General features: G+C 36.9%; 1 protein-coding gene across 1 annotated transcript; it reads right to left on the reverse strand.

Moving 5' to 3' along the window:
• Positions 1 to 7,802: 7,802 nt before the first annotated feature.
• LOC135466431 (GTP cyclohydrolase 1-like) lies at positions 7,803 to 23,092 on the reverse strand. Its single transcript, XM_064743896.1, has 6 exons — positions 22,590 to 23,092; positions 16,341 to 16,450; positions 13,143 to 13,198; positions 11,955 to 11,986; positions 10,538 to 10,622; positions 7,803 to 9,723 (listed from the first exon to the last, which is right to left on the reverse strand). The coding sequence occupies exons 1-6, from the start codon at positions 22,978 to 22,980 to the stop codon at positions 9,588 to 9,590; spliced, it is 810 nt and encodes a 269-aa protein (XP_064599966.1). The 5' UTR covers positions 22,981 to 23,092; the 3' UTR covers positions 7,803 to 9,587.
• Between the last annotated feature and the right edge of the window lie 234 nt (positions 23,093 to 23,326).

Below are 23,326 nucleotides of genomic sequence, written 5' to 3' on the forward strand. Positions count from 1 at the left end.
GCGCCGCCAAATCCACTGACCAATCAAATCATCAACGGAAGGCAGCACTGTCAAATCAGCTTACAAGTGTTAACGCCTAGTTTCACTTTCACCCTTGATTTATTTACTTATTTATTTGATTGGTGTTTTACGCCGTACTCAAGAATATTTCACGTATACGACGGCGGCCAGCATTATGGTGGGTGGAAACCAGGCAGAGCCCGGGGGTAAGCCACGACCGTCCGCAGGTTTCTGGAAGACTTTCCCACGTACGACTTTCACTCTTAAAGCATCCCCACTTCGCATACTCGCGATGGCATGCAACGAGAGCCGTGGGATAGATGAACATAATGACTTACGTCGATAAGGAATCTGTCAGCCAAATTTCTGCTCGTAGACTTAAAGGGCGCTCAAAAGATTGATACGTAAAGGTCTAAAGTGAAAATGCTTGAGGAGAAAAAAATCAAACTATTTTACTAAAAACACGTACAGGGTACAGGATGAGCCAGTGTAGCATTTTACTACACTGCTTGTCCCAGAAATACTGATACTTTTGAAGAGGAAACTATAAACTTTAAAATGGTTGAGCCCTGTGTCTTTACACGGCAGTGTGGGCATCTATAAAAGACAGTAAATTAATGTAGGTATGTGTTCAGACAGAGGGGTCCCATACATATGTCAGTACCAAACAAAAAAAAGAAAAGAAAAAACAAACGTTTAAATCCTTATAGCTGTTTCATAATTTGTACCGGACGTCCCTTGGTGTCATCTTATAATAGCTAATTCATGGTGATATACCGCGGTACATATATATCCGCAGGCATATGCACAATGTAATTGATAATTTAGTTAATCACAACTGAACACGAAAGGAAACACCACAATTTTACACCAACGAAAATGTTGCTGTGAATGTAACGTTAAAATCATCCTTAAATAGGATGAAGTTACTCATAGACTTACTGCTCATCTTCCACAGCCGAACTGGCCCAAAGCTGGCTGGACGTTCCTACCGTAACGCCCACCTTCGGTCATATAGACTTTCATGCGGACAATTCAGTATCACTCTGCTTACAGGGCAGGCAATCCTTAAAGAAAATATGATGGGTAGGATAAAATTTTCGCGACCCATCACCTTGTCCGAAGTGGAAAAAAAATTCCACACATGACAGGCATTTATTTGAGTTGTCCGATTCGAAAGTTTAAACACCAGGATTATTGTTGAAAGATGGTTTACCAATGTTTGCTTTGAAATATTACATTTCAGGGGTATTAGGGAATCGGTGGACAGCAAAAATGAGGTAGGATTTGAGCAGTTTTTATATGACCGAAGTTGGGCGTTACGGTACAGCCGAACTTACTGTTTCAGGTTTTCCTTAAATGTGACTTTCCGTGCTTCCTCCTGAGTTCTGTAAGGATGTATTCCAATTTATTTATTCATTTATTTGATTGGTGTTTTAGGCCGTACTCGGAAACCTATGATAACCTGTGAAATTTTGAAACAGAATGTCCTGTCTACCACTTAGTTATCCACTCTTACTCCTTCCCCTTGTACATTCGCTATTGCAAAACACTTCTGAATGTACAGACAACGAAAAGATACGTCCGTGTTGACATTATATATCTGGGAATAAACTATCCACTGTATGATGAAAACTTGCTGTGATTCCGAACAAAATTAAATCCATAAAAAAGCGTTTTATAGCAGTATAACAACTAGTTGTATTTGGGCTGAGAAAAGCTTATTATATAAAAAGGACAATTGAAAACTGCCTCGATCCTGGCTGTGATGAGACGCTAACATATATTGTCCCAAACAATGCGTGCAGATAATGAAAGCTTCCCCTATGTAAAAGATTAATTTAAATTAAAATATGTGACCCATACTGATAAGAGTATTTATTAAAATAAAAATTTATACCAGATAATCTCGATTTTCAGTTGAATTGCCTATATATAAAGGGTTTGATCAAACATTGATATGTTGGAGCTTTATGCACCGCTACAATGCATCAAATTAAAAAGGAAATAGTGAAGGAGCTGTACACAATGTCAATTAGTTCGGCTGGAAAACTTCATTCAACTGGGAGTACATTCACATACAGTAAAGGCAATAAAAAAAAAAAACAAAACAAAAAAAAATAACGACCTCACTCAAATAATTGTCCTTTTGACATACATATATATATGTCATTGATCTTTATACTGTTTACAAATGATTTGGTATTATAACAATACTACTATTCGTTATCACTTTGATAAACAGATTTCTTCAAGGAAGGGGACATTAACCATTAAAGGCATAAGGGGGTCTTCTGTATGCCAAGTGTCGTGACCCAGTATATGATACATGTACGGCCACATATCGAGAGAGTTTGTGACTAACAAAAAGGTTTGATGAAACCATTCGTCAGTGTGCTTAACGTACCACTGAATGCTGTATTCTCCGTAAAATTCAATGTCAATATATATATATATATATATATTTATTTATTTAGATTAATGACACTGTAAGACAGAGAAATCAACGTGAAGTTATGAAATGTACAGAGGCCTGCGAAATCGAGCCAAATATTTTACAGTGTAAGGCCAAGAGAAACTATAGCGTATATATGATAATTGTAAGCAGTTATCCCAGAGAAAGATAAGCATACGCCCGTGGTGCTTGAAAATGATAATATATCACATACCAGTCATAAAGACATAGCTAATCTTTTCAACACCAGAGTTTTCTGAGTCAGAAAGCAGAAATCTCTCAAAACTGTCTTTTGTATTTTAACGGATTGTGCCAGATACTAAATTTTCGGCTCCTACAATGACGGAAGATTTTGTCAGCAGATGTTCAGTTACGAAGAAGGCAGTGGGTTTAGACAGGTTTAAACCGAAATATTTAAAAACCGTATCTAACATAATATAACACCTTCTTTATGTAAGATTCCCAGTACATTTATAAAAACTGGTACATTTCCAAACGTCTACAAGATAGGTAAACTTATCCTTATTTTCAAAAATGGTGGCAAAAAATAGCATACACCAGCATATGTATGAATACTTTCAGTCGAATAATCTGCTGTATACCGGACAATCTTGCTTTAGTCACGGATATTCATGTCAAAGCGCACTGCTAAAATTAGTTGATTCCTGGAAAATGGCAATCGACAGAGTAAATATATGGTTGAGGCTGTTTTCATTGATTGCGGAAAGCCTTTGACCTTGTGGGCAGCAGCATCTTATTCTTTCTAAATTGAGTATTTATTGAAGTTGCTCCAAACGTCAGGATTATTCAGGTCATACCTTAAAAACCGACACCAGACACCTGTTAGCTTATCTGGTGCAAACAGTAAAATAACTGATATTAAATGTGGGGTTGCACAGGGCTCAATTCTGGGACCGTTATGCTTTGTACTTATCCAGGACCTACCTTTACAAATAAAAGGGAATATTAATATGTGTGTGGACAAATCAACACTACATATGCATGCGAAATCTGTAAATGAATTAGAAATTGGTATTAACAAAGATTTAGATCTAGTGTCGAAATGGTGTAATGAGAACAGAATGGTTGTAAATTGTGCGAAGCCCAATGTGATGTTGATTACAACGGCTCAAAACCCTTCACGCATTGAAAAACAAACGTATTGATTTACCATGATGGTGCTGCATTAAACATATGTGAACAAATTAAACTACTTGGAATAAACCAAAATTTATCCTTACATCACATCAATTACCTCAGCAACGACATCGGATCCAGGATTGTTCTGTTGTAGAGACTATCACACCTTCTGTATCTCTTTGCACGAAAGTTATTTTATACTATAGTTATATATCTTACCTCATTTTAATTATCTTTGTGTTTTCTCGGCTACCTGTGATATCACGCTGTGAGAACAATTACTCAAGCTACAAAAATCTATATACACTGTAGTTTCTTATTTTGAGAGTCTTACTCACATGAAGGACTTACTTCAGAGAAGCCAAATGACTGCCTTTGGACAAGCGGCTTTCTTACCATAAGGCCATATACTATTATGCCTAATTTTCAAAAGCTTTCACTGTTACGTCTGATATTCAAGTTAGGAGTTTGCATTCGGTGTCCGCTCAAACATTATCCTTGCCACGTCCAAGAACGCAACTTTTTCGGACCAGCTTTGTGTATTCAGGTGGTCAGCTATGGAACTGATTGGATAACAATTTAAGGGCGTACTCATCCACAGGTTGTTTTAAGCCGCAATTTTATCGTTAGAAAATGTTTAACCAACTGCGATCTGTCTATGACAAATGTCTTTTATTGTAAGCCTGTGATATCATGCGCACGTTATTAGCGCATATATTTTCAGCTAATCACTGATTTATTACTCATACATATTTGTACATATATGTAAAAAGTGTTTGTTTAGGCTACTTTCTCAGTTTCAATCTAAGATTAGCTTGACTGGTTGAATGGACCATCGAGTCTAAATAAAGTTTATTATTATTAGTATAAGAAAGAGTGTGGCGTAATGACTCGGAGCCTCTCATCGTTGCGGTCGTCGTGAATTCAAGTCCAGCTCATGCTGGCTTCCTCTCTGGCCGTAGATAAAAAATAAATTATATGTGTTGAATTTATCTAAATGTGTTGGTGTCTTGTGTGAGGGTTTTCGCTGCATAGGAGTTGAACAAGTCATTTCTTTACAGTTTTATCTCTCAGATAGTGATAACTTCGTTATTCATTTTTAGTAATCGGATCCCGAATAACGTGCCGACAATTTAGACGTTAGCACCGCCTTTGTTCTTGCGTTACCGTACCCAATTGCAAATAACAAAATTGGCATTTACTTCACATTCGGTATATATTCACATAAGGAATATCGTGCAAGCACCAAATTCCATATTCATTTCTCAAATATTTATTTATTTATTTATTTCATTGGTGTTTTACGCTGTACTCAAGAATATTTCACTTATACGGCGCCGGCCAGCATTATGGTGGGAGAAAACCAGGCAGTGCCCGGGGGAAACCCACCACCATCCGCAAGTTGCTGACAGACTTTCCCACTTATGGCCGTAAGTTCTCAAATAACCTTATGGACGTATAAGAAAGTTAACGCCGACTCGCTCATTGAATAACATCAAATAATTATAGGTTATTGGATTGTATGGTCCTGTATGGACGAGTCCTGAGCGCCTAGGAAAGGGACGAGCTCGCAAGCTACAGGACCATACAATCCAATAACCTATAATTACTGGAATGTTGTGCCAACACCAGCACCTTATTACGGTTCTTTAAACACGTGCTGGCTCACGTGATGATATCGCGGTGTTTTTGGGTGAATATTTTGTAACAGAGTGCAAATTCTGAGCAGAAAGACTTTACAACAGAAAAGAAGCGTATAGAATTACTGTAGGCGTAAAGCTGCTAGTGTCAGGACAAGTCATGTATCGGTAACCTATATGGAATGATGCAGTATCGCATGACTATATGCATCGAGCATTGAAGGAAGAATGACACGTCTTGGTTCAGATGTCAGTCAATGTCTTAAGCTTATGTAATGGCTTCAAAGAGAACCACATTTACCAGCCAGAAATCGGAATGACAGCAAACCATTTTATTTCAGTCATAGTGCTAGGGGCTTCTATAAGTTGATACTATCGAGGCGTTTACATTAACTCTCAAAATAAAAATAACCCCTGACTGAGGTAAATTGACAAGACGCCATGTGTGGCCATTTGCCAGCTATCACACCGTCGTCTTTGCTCTGGTTTTCCTTTCTGTGCTGTAGTATTTTACATCACGAGGAAAACATGAAGAAATTCCATATACCTGTCGTCCACAAATCATTTGTTACCACAATGGTAATCTTATTTAATAATCCGATATCCACGTACTGCTGCCACATTTCCTGAAACACGTGTTTGCTTTACGCTCATAAATGTAGACTCAAGTCACTTTAGAATGTAGTCATCTTTTCATGGAACTGATGGCAACAAGCATTCGCCTATCTCACCAGTAAAATACATATCTCACCTTCAAATACCATGGAATGTGTTGTAAAGCGAGACAGACCTGGCTCTGATTCCATATCATTTGGAAATGTAAATAAGCGGAATACAGTATAAGACACTCAGAAAATTTGTTTGTTTGTGTATTTGTTGGAGTTTATGTATTTGCTGGAATCCATATGCGCTGCCCAAGTGTTGCTACCACTGAATTATCATGTTGAAGACGCCAGACATGACACCCCTACCAGTCACATTATAATGATACAGAACTAACCAGTCTAGCTTCTTTGCTTTAACCTTTCAGTCCCGAGTGCCAAGCGCTGAATAACATTTTTAAAGTTTTGGGTATATGACCTGACCCGCGTTTGATCCCCTTTTTGGATCTCCACTTCAAAGCGGACGCTCCAACTATTGAGCCAAGAAAGAGGTTAACGGTTTGGTTTACGCGTGGAAGAAAACAGAGTAAATCACGCCCTTCATGCAGATACCCGATAAATCTGCTTCTGTGAGTCAGCCAGAACTGTATTGGAGCCTGTGACCTCACACCCCTGGGCCAACTAGCGGAGAACAAAGCTTCACTGGACACCACCACTCAAGATCAGTCATGACATAAAAAAAAACACCAAAAAGCAGTAGTGAAGGTTCTGTAAGATACTGTTGTATATGATTTATTATGGATTTTCACATCTCAACCGGCTTGATTCCACTGAAGTACTGCTCTTCAGCTGAGATTTTCAATGCACACAAATATGATATTCAAACCATACCAACAATTATAGAAACACCCGCGAAGTGTAAAACAACCTTAACATAGAACCTGGCGATAAAGTGAGAAAACTTTTTGTTTCATAACCACTCATGAAACAAAATGACCGCACCGATTTCTGCTCCCACCATGTTTATCAGACAATGCATCAACAGTTTCATAAACGCTTCTATAAAGGATAACTTTCAGATAAACCTGTAAGTCACCTACAAACAAATGCAGGTCTCATGAAAGAAGATGCATAAAATATTTCCCATGTACCGGTATTCATAACAAGAATTATTCATTACTTTTCATATACCCTTACATAATAAGGTTTGTATTTGTACATCCACCAGGATATTTTCTGTTATAATCATTTACTGCAATACTATCAACTCTGTATCACAACACCGCCTCCACCTCCAGCAGAAGGCTAAGCCACATATATCATTACCACAGAAATATAATGTAAACCTACATTACATGCAATCCATTAAAAGTTTCTTTACCCCAAAACTCTTTTTGAGAATTTGCATTAAGGCTTAATTGATAGAACAATGCCTCACAACCATAGAAAAGCAGCAAAATGTACCAAATTATACAACCAACAAATTCTTATTACAACCGTTTTGCCTTAAAAAAAAACCCAATATGGTTTAATATCAAGATATATAGAAAATCGATAAATTTACTGGCTAGAGTTGACTCACAACATATGGAGTCTTGAAATAAAACTGTTCCTACCACATACACATTCTCTCTATCAAATCCCTTATCAGGATTAAAAATTAACAAAACATGCTACAAACTGTTGAATACCGACATTTTTTTTGATGTTGGCTCAGAGGAGTGAAGAATTTAAACCTCACACTGGTGTGTTAATTTCATCATATGATTTCAAACAAGCCAATCATTCAAGATAAATTTACCCAACATTAAGAATGATAAAATTTCAGCTCCACACACTTATACATGTATTAAATCATCTACAGTATAAAACCAATACAGTTGAAAAACAACCACCCACATAAGTAGTATTAAAGCATACAATTAACAAATGTATTTAAAAATTAAAATCATTGAAAACATGTTCGAACAATGTATGAAAGCCGTTTAAGTCAGAGTATGTGAATTGCCCGTTTGCCATTTTTGGGGATAAGAATGGTTCAGTCCTTGCTTAAGCCTATGACAGAATTTCATATTATGAATTTAACGGGAAACAGAAAATAAGTTACACGCACTATAACTGTAATTATGAACTGACGTGCATGTCTTCATACTGAAGAACATATAAATACATGTATTATATTTTGGCCTTAAATGATGACAAAATGTGTTACATAGTAATCTAAATTTTATTCGGTATATTTTCAGGCCAAACATATCTTAAAAACAAATGGGGATCAGCTTTACAGAATTTGGAACATTGGCACCAAAAAGTCTCAAAGAACAATATACGACTGCATTTCTGCAAATCTGAATTATTTTTATATGACATTTGAACAGAAAACAACAAAAAATTGTAAACAGGATATGTATATAAATTTCTCTTGTAGAACGTTTTTTTTTTTTTGAACAATTCATAAAACAACAAATATTAAACATATACATACATCTAATTCATATTTCACCAAAAACAATCTCAACTCTAAGGTATATTAATAAATAACTGTGTACTCTGTATTATAGGAATGGTGTACAATCTTAAGGTATAATACCTCGATAAAAGCACCACCCAGTGATCACTTGTTGAGTGCCGCCACCACGACAGTCCCCAATACTTATTTGTTGAGTGTCTGCGTGTGTGAATGATCACGTGTTCATATGCTGAATGCGGACGCCGACACTCATAGCCAATATTCATCCACTGAGTGCCTGTTTACTACACATAGCTAAGTGCTGGTTGTCAACATGTTTTGTACATTGGTACTAGAAATGTCCCCAGCTGTGCATGATGACTGGGGCATAGTATGATGTTCACCATTATCATGGATATCATCATGAGAAACCTCTTCTAACTTTTGAAACAACTTATTCGCATGCACTATTCACATTTATGCAATCTTTCGAACAAACAGAATTCACAAATAAATGCAGTGTTGTACTGCTTTGTGAATAAATCCTATTTCTACAAAGCTGGCGACCTCTGATCACTTTTAAGCTGTTTATGATTCCAGGCACCACATGAGCCCAACTTAAATCTTGAGCACTGATTGACATGGTTGTCAGATTGTACCTGACATGTATGTTAGCACTGGGTAACTGGCCCATTGGAGCATGTTAATTTCTTCTTGTTTCCCAGAAATGGCTAATATTTAACATGACTGGTTATTTGGGCATTTACCGCAGTGACATTCTGTTTATTTTGGCCTTCATCATAGTTCATGTTTACCGTGAGTTGTTCTAATATGTGTTATGATTATTTTGGCTGGTCTGACTGCTTGTTTAGGTTGAATCGCCATCAATTAGCGCATGTCTGTTCCTGATAATTTACTAGCCAAAAGTAGAAATGTATGATTTGGCTATGAGTGACTGTTTGTTGTGGTTGATCAGTTAAGTTTTGCTGTGGTTGATCAATTATATTGTGTGGCTGATCAGTTTTGCTGTGGTAGATCAATTATACTGTGTCACTGATCAGTTTTCTTGTGGTTGATCAATTATATTGTGTTGTGGCTGATCAGTCAAATTTTGTTGTAGTTCATCAGTTAAGTTTTCTTGTGGTTGATCATTTAAATTTTCTTGTGTTTGATTAGTCAGGTTTTGTTGTGACTGATTTTTTTAGATTTTCTTGTGACTAACCATTCAGATTTTTTTGCTTTGCTTGATCAGTCAAATTTTATTTGTGGTTGATTGGTCAGATTGTGTTGTGACTGATCAGTTAGGTTTTGTTGTGGTTGATCAGGCTAAGAAACTCTTCCCTCGTTTTAGGGTCCTCCCTGAAGACCCCCAGCATTGTGCTAGTCACTGTCTTACTGTTTAGCTTCTGTACCCCTCTCATCATCATACACATGTGACTGTGAACAGAAAGAATATACAAATACATACAATATACGCCATTCCATGGAATTATGTCATTATATTATAGTTTTGACTTGTTTCAATATTTATTTGTTATACATTAAGGCAACACCAACTTTACTGCATGTTTTAAGGCTGAGAAAACACTGAAAAAACTCCCAAAAAATGGAATCAAAATAAAATTGAAAATCAACTTTTTTTATTTTGTTTTGCCTTGATGTTTTAAGGTTTTCTAATCATTTACAGGCAGATATAAACGAACCATCTCAAATTAATTGCTTTGTTCGTTTTAATTTTATACGCTCCAACATTAAAAAAGATTCACTCTGCTTGGGAAACAAATATTTAAATTGGTGTTGCCTATGTGTGTTTCAGGTATTTAAAATAATTGGTTTCTGTGCATGAAATTGTCCACTCAAACCAACAAATATATACTAAGAAGCCATTTTAGATTGAATCTACTCTCTCAATACAGTCAGTGTAAGATAGTGTCAAATCTTATTACTTACAGCAATATACAAAGCCATTATCAGTTCTAATTTACAATATTAAAAATCCGCTGAGCACAATTTCTCCTCCTTTCCAAATCTTCCAACAATCTCTGAAAATTATCCCATATATTATATTCAGAAAAGTTTTCAAACTCGGCTAAAGAAGAAAAAACTTCATACAGTTCCATAGCATGGCAGGTTTTTCTCATGGTTAAATAGCACAAACAATAAACTGTTTGTCTATATAAAACTGGTATGGATGTATAACTTAATGCCTTTCCAGATTTAAAATTTAAGTAATTCCAACGGAAAGATTTACCTTGCTTCTACTACAACTGCTACACCATTGGGTTGGATGGCCTCTAAGATTGCCACTGCTACCTGTTTAGTCAACCTTTCTTGCACTGGAACAGGAAAGATATATTAATTCACACGGTCACATATGGTGAGCATAAATGAAATCAATCTAAAGCAAATGCTTCAGAAAAATTGTTATACTGTTACACCAAAAATTATATCAGATTACAAGATAAAATTAATTGCTTTAACTTGTATTGATGAAATATTAGATTCCCTATTCTCTGTTGTAATAAGGATAACTATCTTATCAATGTATCACTGACCATGTAATGTAATCCAAAAAATTTGTTTCCATGACTTAAAACTACTATTATTCAATGTAACAAAAGGCTTATTAGTGCCATAATTTCCCCTAAAATTTCATATGTAAAAAAGGCACTTTCCAAAGCACACAATAGTTTTTAAAGGATATTTTTGATGTCAACACAAAGTTTTCTGATGAGAAATTAATAATCCTTAACAAAACACTAAAAGAGTCACCCTATATGGTCGATGAATCAGAATCAAGCAAAATGTCACTTGAAAAATGCTAAACATTAGGTGAAATACAGTAATATGCATGTGGTTATCTCCCTTTCCATCCACCAGTTAGCAGATAATCATTAATTTTATCAACTGTAATTGACATTTTATCTTCTGATCAATAAGCACCCTGTTGCAAATTTTGTTCATTGTGTCTATATAAAATGCAATGCAAAGAAACTACACAAAAGAAAGGCCTACTTTATCAGAATATGTAAATACAATGTACCACAAAAAACCACAATATTAATTACTATTAGTGACTATACACAAGTGACAATGATGCAATGACACAAAATGTGAATGTCTAAATGGATGTGCACTGTTTACAAGTAATAAATAAATTAAAGCAATATAAAAAAGTAGAAAAGGTCACAAAACAATCACACATGAGCTAGCAAATTGTAAACATGATTGACAAATCTGTGCACAGTGTATGAGTTTTCAGACAAAGACAAGCCCTAACAGCAAAAGTATTCAACATTGTGTTAATTTAGTTCCAGCTTGGAAACATGAGCATGGTGAAGAATAAAGTATTGATAACATTTGCCAAACCAAACTGTGAATTACACATAGTAGTTAATATATTCATAATAATGATATGAAGTGCCACTATTAATAACTGTGTATTCAAAATAGCACACATTTCGTGTGAGAATTATTGAGATCTGACTTCTGCTTTCCACTTAGCATGCTAAAAGTGATCTAGATTTGGAGCTTGAATGATGAAATTATAAAAGATCTCACATAATACCTATCTTCTAGTAGTAGTAACTGCTTTATGTGTACATGTAGATATGATTCAAATTGTATATTGTTATTATTGGTTCAAGTCAAATTCTGAATGGACATACCTTGAAGCCTTCTACTGAATACCTCCACGACTCTGCAAAGAAACAAAACACTATGACAGCTGTAGCAAGTGTGACAATAAAAGGTTAATCTTGTATTTAAAACACACACTCTAAAATTGTGACTGACTGACATCTGCGTACGTTTTCAGGCTTAAGATTTTGTTATGGAGATCATTTATCCTTATTAAATTGATCATTTGTAGTTTCTAAAAAATCCCAAATGTTTCTGAGCATACATCTAAGCTGATGTTCATGTAGTTTTACATTAAATCCCAAATGTTTCTGAGCATACATCTAAGCTGATGTTCATATAGTTTTACATTAAATGAAGAGAGTTACAGGCATCATTACACTGCACAGGAGCTTGACAAAAACTCTCAAGGGATTCTGACAGAACCTCAAACCCTCCACACACAAGTTACACGTAGAATAAGATATTACATAATTTAACTCTTATGTAAATAAAATAGACTTCAGTCAATTCCTGTAATAAACAGTGATTTGGACAGTAGCATCTGTCTGTTAAGACATCTTGAGTAGAATTTCTGATTTACTGCCTTATTTTTGTTCACAAATTAATAGTTAATTTTTAGCTTTACATTCATATTCGAACGAGTTTAATAAACATGCAGGCTTGTTAGAAAGGGGTGCTGCTGGCAATGTTCTCTAGAAGGTTATCAATCGAGACAACTAGTTCTTTGCCAGAAAGATCTTTGACAGTGTCTCCCACTGATTGGGTAGTTATTTCACCTGATTTATGTCCTGATATCAGGTACCTGGTAGTGGTAAAAAGTACCAACTTTCCCTATAGGCACTGCTTTTTTTCCCTCCTCCCACAAATAAACCTGACAGCCAGGGCTTTAGTGACATCGTCAAAAAGGTATGTGTACAATAAAACATCAATTATGTAAGTATATAAATACATAAGAAAAGGCCTGTTTGGAGATCGATGGACTGAATGGTTTATCAATCTATACCTGGTTAGAAACTGTTTTGGTTTGCCTCCAATACAAAAAGACAGTGAAGGGCATATCATTTCTGGAAAATGTGCATATGTATTACGTAATTCAAATTCAAAAGAATTTCAAATCAACAAAAAATTGGCAGCATTTTTCTAAATGGCCTATACTTAACATTCAGAACTGTAGAAGTAAAATCACAGCATTGGTTCAGCTAAAATATCCTCACCTAGCTAGCTTACTTAGTCCCAAAATTCTCTTATTTGGTAGATATCCTATCGAGACCTGAAATCAACAAATAACAAAATCAACGTTTTCATTTCTATATAACCAGCAAATGATGACATAGACATGTACTGAATGAAAAATCTGATACTGCAAATATAGCAATTATCTGTGTCTATTTATTTCAAGACCAATATTTGTATTTTTTGTGTCAGCATTCAGCCATGTCAGTCAGCTATAATAAGAAATCAGTAAAATTTATCATCATCCATTCAAACCTCATAAATTAAATACACACCACATTAACAACATACAATGTATACACACACACTTGTTAGCTATGTGATACCAGGACAAATATAGCACAGATATGTACCACAGCAAATTACAACTTATAAATGTCCACCTGTCAAACCTTTTATTCCATGTATTTGAAATTTTTGTTCACGTAATTATGTAGTTTTAATGAGCAGAAAATAAAAAAAAAAAAACAGATATAAGAGAGACTGAAATTTAGACCAGTTATTGAACTGCTCAATTATGAGCAGTTTTCAACTCTAACAGGAAGGAAATATCTTTGTTATGGTGGAATGATTTTAAATGGGCTAGTTTGTTATAATAAAAAGTGTAGAATGCCTGCTGATAAAAGAAAACTTTGCACAAAAAATACCAACAATTTACACACCATGTCAACTCTGTGAACTAAAACAGACAATATTTTTATTCATGTATATATTTTTTGATATAATCATCTATAATGATATCATAGTATTCGGATGTTAAGCTTCGTGATTTGACCAGATTAGTGTAATTCATTTTTTGTCAGCATGGGAAAAAATCAAAATTTAAATTCAGTTATTCAAGTAAAGTACACTGTGTAAGGTTTTAACTGCCGTACTAGTCCAATGTGTGCATTTTCTGTAGCCTGAGAAAAAATATACTTATTTTATGTTTTATGCAAGAGGGACCTGCAAAGTGCATAAATTTACACAATATAATGAAAAAAGATGTACCCAGTACAAGAGCTTATTTACATGTAGGTGACATTGTTTCTCTTGGATGGGTCATATCTGGATATCCTTTAAGGAAGTGGTCACTTTCTCACATTGGGAGAGGCAAACTGCGGGAAAGGGGCAAAAAAGGAAACTATCAAAGCACAATATTAAGGTGAGGGTCGAGTGGAGAATTGTATCAAATGGTCCCAGATGTGAAGAGAAGTAGGTCCTGGGGCCCAATGGCTCCACATGTCCAGGAAAGTAGGGCCTGCCATCCAGTGTCTACAAAACTAGGCTGCAAGACCCAACGGCCCCAGATGTCAAGAGAAGTAGGCCCTAGGGTCCAATGGCCCCAAATGTCTCGGAAAGTAGGGCCTGCCATCCAGTGGTCCCAGATGTCTACAGAACTAGGCTGCAAGACCCAATGGCCCAAGATGTCTAGAGAAGTAAACCCTGGGAACCAACAGATGAGGATGTCTAGAGAAGTAATCCCTACAACCCAAGGGTCACCAATGTCCAGAGAAGTAGGCCCTTCGAGCCAAAGGTTACCAATGACCAGAGAAGTAGGCCCTGTGAGCCAATGGTTGCCAATGTCCAGAGAAGTAGGCCCTGCGAGCCAATGGCCCCAGATTTGTACAGATGTAGACCCTAGGACACAATGGTCCAGATGTCTAAATATCTACTGTAGATCTTATGCCTTTTCAACCACTAAAGCAGTTTTTCAGAGAAATTTATTCATACAATTATTATGAAACTTAGGCTAAAAATGATTTGTTTGTGTCTAAAAATGCAAACTTTGTCAAACTGCGCAAATTATTTCTCTACACCCCAAAGTTCTCTCAGAATGCAACATAATGGTCCCAGTGGTGGTTAAAAGGTTGCAGAATTAGGGTAGGCCCTTGGAACCAATGGTCCAGAATGCCTAGAGATCTATGGCCAATGGTCCCTGAAGTCTTGAGATGCAATAAAGCCAATGGTCACAGATGTCAAGAGATGGCCTGGAACCAACGATCTCAGCTGTCTAGAGATGGCCTCGAACCACTGGCCCCAAATGTCCAGGGAGATAGACCCTGTGACCCAATGGCCCCAAATTTCTAGAGAAGTGGACCCAGGGAACCAATGATACCAGATAGCAGATGTCTAGAGACATAGGCTCTCTGGGCCAATGGTGCCAGATATCCAGAGATGCCCCAGAACACAATGATTCCAGATGTCCACTGGGGAGCCTAACCAACAACTTCATTAGCAAGTTAGGAGCAACTTTGATAACTTTGATTCCCATATTACTTTTCATACAATGTTTTTACCCATGTAGGTTACTTCATTCTCTGAATTAATGGTTTATGCCATAACCTAGTGTGTGCTTTTCAACATCATTTAAGTAAAACCCAGAAATACAATGCTGTGCCATATATGTGGAAGACGGAATGGGTTGAGAGAGGTGAAGAAGACATGTGGTGCATATATGATGCAAATGGGAAGAATGTGCGACACGAGTCAGATTACATTATCACTGTGGGAGGAAACCGGGCACAGCCTGGGGGAAACCCACAACCATCTGCAGGTTGCTGACAGAGCTTCCCAGTTACAACCGATCACATTTGTATAGACAAAGCAGTGGGGGAGTGGTGACACAGACAAAGAAAGGCTAGGCCAACACATGTGATGCAAGTGAAGGAAAAGATATCCCCTTGTCAAAATTTAACTGTGTAAGCAAACAAAAGGAATGAAGTAAAATATGGTTTAACAGACACTATAAAGGGAAGGAAAGATTTAAAATAACGCGACACATGGGCAAAACACAAATGACTAAAGTGATGAAGCTACATGGTTCTGATCTGAGTAAAGAAAGATCTGAAACAAGTACATGTCTGTTACTAAAAAAAAGTGTGACCCTTGTGAATGGGAGATATGAAACAAGTGAGAAAATTGGGTGTGAAGCAAGCTATGGACTGGTGTAATGCAAGAAAAAGAGAGTTCTGGTGCACAAATGTAACAACAATAAAGAGACCAAGAAAAAATTGTACAACATATATGATGAACAATGTGGATTTGATGCAGAAAAGTCACAAAATACAGAAAAGAGTGTACATGGTATGAGAAGAAAAGGTGTAAAACAGGTGAAGGAATTGGTGCATTGGTGAAGGAAAATGAGAGAAATGGTGTTGAGAAAATATCACATAAAAATTACTAACATCTGCTCTTACCTTTCCTATAAATGGAACTAAATGGTGTTCACATAATGAAAACATGTCTATATCTTTAACTATCACCATCTCATCATGGTCTTCATCAAATACCGCATCATTCAGAATATCTGAAACATACAGAGAAAAATACTATGTGTTAAGCTTGAGATATGATGACAGGCACTTATAGTGTTTGGATAGTGTCTTCACACATACAAATGACACCTGACACGACACCTTTGACAGGTACAAAAAGTGTTACAAGCAAAGTGTTAAAACAGCATCTAGTGTTAAAGGAGTTAGATGAGGTAAAACAGTTATAACCCTATGCAGTTGCAAACATTTAATGGAAAGCTACATATTCTTTGCATTCAAGAAAAACACATTCCCCTGCGAGAAAATTCATGACCCTTCCCTGCTTACATCAAAGCAAATGCTGTACATGGTCTGCTAGTAACCTGAATATTCTTGCGTGAAACTCCAATAAAATAAATAAATCAATCAAAGTAATTCAGAACTGTACAAGAACAATATGTATGGCCTGTACAAGAACAATATGTATGGCCTGTACAAGAACAATATGTATGACCTGTACAAGAACAATATGTATGGCCTGTACAAGAACAATATGTATGGCCTGTACAAGAACAATATGTATGACCTGTACAAGAACAATATGTATGGCCTGTACAAGAACAATATGTATGGCCTGTACAAGAACAATATGTATGGCCTGTACAAGAACAATATGTATGGCCTGTATGGCCTGTACAAGAACAATATGTATGGCCTGTACAAGAACAATATGTATGACCTGTACAAGAACAATATGTATGGCCTGTACAAGAACAATATGTATGACCTGTACAAGAACAATATGTATGGCCTGTACAAGAACAATATGTATGACCTGTACAAGAACAATATGTATGACCTGTACAAAAACAATATGTATGACCTGTACAAGAACAATCACAAATAGAACAATTATAATTAATAAAGGTAACCAATCTAACATGTCTGTATGATAGATTTAATAGAAAAGACAACAACTAATATAACCTTAGACAAGGTCTGGCAGCAGACCTAAACAGCCATAGCCATTTTGTTGTCACGTGGTTGATGACTTTTAACGTGCAATTATTTATAGATCGGTCATCGGATATGTCATGGTAAGGAAACCTGAAGCAAGATGTCATTGCAAGCGTATCTCATGCTCATACTGTTAAAAGACAACATGGTGTACATGATGTAAGCGGAAAAAGAAGTGTTTCTGGATATAGAAATAACTCATGCTAAATCAGTTAAAACTGATAACATGGTGACACTTCTGAATTTCTTGATGTGCACAATATTGCTTCTTTCGAACTCTGGTATCTTGGTTATGCAATCACAAAAATAAAAAGGTATGCTTTTTAAACTTTATATCAGCTACTTTACCCATGCATATATACATTAATTTGGTCTAGTGTTGTCTCTCAAGGATCATACTAGTCTAAAAAAATTCAAGCTTCACTCAGGACAGATTATCCAACCACTAATAATATAACTGCATCGGTTAATTGGTAATGGGGTCCCAATAATTGTGGATAATGTTGAGTAAATAAAGGAGCAGATCTGGCATGTACTTGTACATTGCAGTGGCTATCATTCTGCCACGATCAATCTATGTAATGTTATTGGGTGGTCTTGTGTGCCTGACTTCTGGCACCGTACACAGGGCTATTGATCTGATAGCTGAATGATGCGGGCAATCGCAGAGATGAGAGAGGTGGGCTAAGGGTGGGGGAGGGGGTATTGGGCTCTACGCACCCAGCTACGCTCTTCAATCTCACCAAATCACCCGACTTCACCTAGTGCCATGCTTCACATGGTTGCCATCGGAGCCGTCACAATTCAAACATACACCCACGTCTGCTGGACATAATAGCCGGCCGAGGTAAAGGCTTCAAGTCTATTGATCGGGCATTTTGACGGGCATGAATGGAAAGTGTTCCCTCAGCCATTGCTTACCGTAATACATGGCCACTTGTCTGCAGTCACTAATCAAAGCTAAATTACAACCGAAAGACCGAGTGCCGACCAATATCCGGTCTGGCAGAGAGAAAATGGGCGTTTCTTGTTCCTGCCACCGATAGAAAGGTTTTTTTTTTCGTGTAATTTCACCACATCATACATATGCCTGTGGTCTGGCATATGAGTCGAGATTTTCTCAACCAAACAATTCACTCGACACACAAATCGATAAGATGAAAAACTAGCCTCTGAGTAACATGGCAGTGTGATATTATGCTGTGTTCGTGACTTTAGCGTGATCAATCTCTAAACAGGCAGCTTTTACCCATTAACAAGCCTTACATAACAGTTTGGCTTTTTCCAGTGTAACAGCCCTAATATTGAAGTAATTCAGGCACTCCACAAAAATTACTTGTGGGAAGGGAAAAAGGAAATCAATTTGAAGTAAACTCAGAGTTGAGTTCTGGAATGCCACGATCTGCATTGGAATGGAAACAAAGTTTATCATTCAGTCCATTTGGATGCAATGATGCAGTACTGTGTAGAGATTGACAAACTTAATTGTCTTTCATTCCAAGAGCTATTTTAGGTTGTGCTCTAACACATTAACACATGATCATCTATTTGAATAATGGAAACTACTATGTGCAATGCATTTTATGAAGTACACCATACTCAGGAATAAGGAATAATTTACACTACCTGTACATACTGTATATTGACTGGGGCTAATATAACAGTTATATTAACTATATCTTCATACTACTGACCCACTGTTATGTAAAAGTAAACTGAACAAAAAAAGTATATTCCATGGGTCTACCTTCGTCTTGCATTTACTACTAGAAAAAGAATTTCACAAGTGTGTATAGCTAATAAAAGTAATCACAAGTTCTAGAGTCAGAAATTAAGCACAATACTTCAGTATTAAAGTGCTGTCAAGTTCTCTGCTCAGTTGTATCTGTTTAGTGATTGTATTGATTTATATCACTCAGTATTTCATGTCACGGTGGCAGCTAGAGGGAAGACCAGAGAAATAGCTGATAACTCAGTATGCATGATGAGAAGACACACAGTGTATGGGGCTAGACCCACACACTTGACCACATTAATCAAGTGTATTGTGAGATGAGTAGTACTACAGCTCACTATGCTAGCATGCGTCCTCTTATATGCTCATTAAGAGTTAAAAACAGCAGAAGATCAAAAAATTTTGTCTCTACTGGTACAGCCAGTGGATTTAAGTCCCTTACAGAAATCTTTAAAAGTAGCATCAGTGACGCTATAATAAAACTGAAAATCCTTGTTGCAGGTTTCAAACATGCAGCAAATCTTAAAGAATTAATTCCTTATTTAGATATAGGGGCCGACATGGCTTATGGGTGGGTCAGGTGTTGAGCTATCAGAAAAGTCTTAAGGTCACCTGTACTGGAATCACAGCTTTATCTGACAGCTGCAGGCAGAAATGTAGCAGTTCAGTGTTCACACAGATGTGAATATGTTATCATGCAGAACAACAAAACCATTGCAGGTGTTCTGCCAGCTTTACCATGACACAACAAAGGAAGAATTATCACATATTAGCAACACTCAAGAGATTTGACAGTTTTAAATTATCATGACCCCCCCCCCCCCCCCGCCCCCTCCAAGCCATGTATTAGTGCAGCTGAACATACCGTTGTGCCTCTCTACCGTTGTGTGGATGCAAATAAATATACAGATAAAAGACCACTTTTCTTGATTTTGAAACACAATTATACATATTTTGAGAATATCATCCTGCCTATTTCTTTTTACAGTTAATAAAACGCAAAAGTTGAAACACTGAGGTAGTACATTTGGACATATATTTTTTTTAATCTTTAACATTTGCTGTCCTAATTCCTCACCCATTTCACACACAAAGGTGTAAATTTCATTGCAATTTAAAACTGAACCTTGATGGGTATAAAATATGTGCCTGCTTGTAGTCTGACGACAAAATTACACTGGTTGGGTTGGTCAATTCCAGGGATTCACAAAGACTATAATTTAATCAGTCTACACAGGATATGCTCTTTGAATATGCTTGGATAAGTCATAACCTTGCTGGAAAGCAAAAAGGTTGAAGAATTTCACTAACTGTCATATTTCCACATTAAATACAAATGTAGAAATAAAATAAGTGTTGAACATAGAAACATAAAAAGCAAAGGGAGCGGCTAAAACATTCTGTGCTTTAGTGTGTACAATTTGGTGGAAAAAGCCCCCCACAGACCCTCATTCCTCATGGAATCGATACTTTTTGGCCTTTCACATGATGCATACTTAATTTACAGTTGATCTGGGTTTTTTTTTCTTTTCTAAAACTCCAGACTCTTGCATTGTGAGTCCATTAATCTATCAACAAGTTGCACATCAAACATCCATGATGATGGCAGCAATGGGCTTAAACCTTCTCAATGTCCAATACCAGTCTGATGAAATGTCACAAGTCAACCTACAAAATCAACATCTGACAAATGATAGGAAGGCTGGAAAGACAGCTGGGCGATGTGGGTGACAGTCTCACTTGAGCCTGTAACAAGATAGGCTTCTCTTAGTACCCACAAAGGTCTGGAGTTACAAGTGGGGTTACATTTTATGTAAATCTCATCTGCCGGAAATCTTCAATGCCCCATATAGGTCATTTAGTACTTCTCTTATGAAAGAGGCCTGACACACTCATGTGTGCACTCATACTTAAAAATGTCCTTATTTATTTATTTATTTCATCGTTCAGTTGTTTAAATCAAGAATATTTCACTTTCACAATGGTAGTCAGTCTTAAGGAGAGAAAACTGTAGTACCCGGGTTAGCATTTATTATCAAGTTTCTGATGACTCTTCTTTTTAAGTTACGTGTACATACTAGCTAGGATTCCACACTGGTGGAAGACAATGAACAATCCTATAAGTGTCTCTGACCAAATAAGAAAAATGAGAGCAGAGGAATCACATGTCCAAGACTGGGATTGAACCTATAACCTTGTCTGCCAGCTCGTGTATACTATTAATAACAATTCTAAAACCACTGTAGCCTGAGATATTTATGCTATGCTATGTGAAACTAAGTTAAAAGTCAGTTAAAATCAAGACTTTTTAAGTCATAACTGGGCTACATCAATAAGAGTGGATCACGTAACACATACCTGCAGAAAACTCACTGGTGTTGGAGGTTTACATTTAATTACACTTACAGGTGCTAGAATTAAGTGACATGTTGTCACTTAGAGACAAACATTCCCAGGTGCAAAACAAAAAATTGACATGCACAGCTTTATTTTATCACCTACCACAAAGCAATATTTGTTTGAAAATAACACTTTGTACTGATTATTAATTTTTACCCACAATGAATGATGATATGATTCTTCTTGAACTGAGCCAAAAAGTGTTAAAAAAAAACATCCTGCATTATTATGTACATGTATAAAAACACAAAGACAAACAAGAATTAACAATGGTCATTAACTAAACATTCAGATATACAACTTAATCTGTACTCAAGGTTGTGGAAATTCTTGAACAACAAAATAATGACAATGTAGGTTAAGGTCTTTTTTACATATACACACAAGACCGACAAGATCTTGGCCTACATCGTATTCTCACATTTTACGCAACCTTGAGAACAGATTAAGTTGTTTATCCTGATCGAAGCTTGGTTAATATAACGGTCATGATGTACAAATTCTTTGTTTCTGTTTGTGCAATTACTGCGTAAATCTAACCATTTCACAAATCAATCTGTTTATTAAAGGCTGTAGATATATATCATGAAGCCAACATCATCCGTATCTTCAAGTGATATAACATGACATGATACTTATATAAAAACATGGGTGCAGCAGCTCTGGGAAGATATAGATGGGATGGTTGTATGCAGTAAATAAATCTTCTTAATTTTAGTTCCTCTCCACAAATAACATGTAGACTTTAACAGGCCTAAGTATACACACACTGTATTTACAGTGATGTGACATATCAAAGGATTAGATGATAATGTAAATAATAGAGATATACACAATACCTGAGAAAACTAAACATACATCATACGCTGTATGAGCAGGATCGAATTCCATGGAAGTTCTATGATCCATCAACGAATTTTATTTTACCTGATTTGCGTCCAGTGCTTGAGGATTAAATTCTACTTAACCTCATTATACAATTAATCTTTTGACATTGACCTGACAAAACAACAAGGAAAAGATTGCACATTGTAATATACCTTCTATTCTTTCTTTGTAGCCCTTTGTGAAAAACATCATGGCTTTAGCCGCTCTCTCGGGTGTTCTTAACAGCCCTTGTCGACCTGGGTCCTCCCCCAGTCCACTGAGAATATTTTTGTAGGCCTTGGACAAGTCTTCCATCACTTCCTCATCACTACGCTCTTCGGCTTCGCTGACGCTGAAGGCTTGCGGGCCCATGAACAGGCCGCCGTTGTGCTTACCGGTGGCGGCGGCGGAGACAAGAGCGTGAGGAGGCGGCGTGTTCGGCAGAGATTTGTCGCTGCTCACCGATAAACTTCTAGCCGTCGACAAATGTCGCACTTTGTGAGCAAGCTCCACATCGGGATCACTTCTGTAGTGGGGATGGTTCTGATGTGCTCCTTCCGACATGGCTGGTAGAGAATGTAGAAAAGGGACAAAGACAATACGAACTGGCCGATGTATTCACACAGCCGCCGCTCGTTCCGTTAGATGTTTCACGACGCAATCTGACAGCTCGACTGACAGTCGCTCCCCGCTGTCCGCCGGTTTTGTCAGTTCGGTCAATCGATGACGGTGTTCCGACGTTCGCTCGCGCCTCCTCGAGTCACTGTTGATCGGGGAGCCGATAAGTGACAACCTCGGCACCAATCGTCACATTCCGGACGTTTTGAGGCGATCATTTCGTACGCGCTCTTCCTTGAAATTTAGTATGACTCAAGTATATATACCCTCAGTCATGTTCATATGAATTAGA

Source organism: Liolophura sinensis, chromosome 6 (genome assembly GCF_032854445.1).
Source record: "Liolophura sinensis isolate JHLJ2023 chromosome 6, CUHK_Ljap_v2, whole genome shotgun sequence".
Lineage (NCBI taxonomy): Eukaryota > Metazoa > Mollusca > Polyplacophora > Chitonida > Chitonidae > Liolophura > Liolophura sinensis.

Bases quoted from the DNA above. Each gene is read 5' to 3' on its own strand.
- LOC135466431 (XM_064743896.1), bottom strand. From the start codon at position 22,980: ATGTCGGAAGGAGCACATCAGAACCATCCCCACTACAGAAGTGATCCC. The intron at 11,987-13,142 runs GTGAGGATATTT...GTTTCTTTGCAG, and splicing joins GGACTAAGTAAGCTAGCTAG to AGTCGTGGAGGTATTCAGTA. The intron at 10,623-11,954 runs GTATGTCCATTC...TTCCTGTTCCAG, and splicing joins ATTCAGTAGAAGGCTTCAAG to TGCAAGAAAGGTTGACTAAA.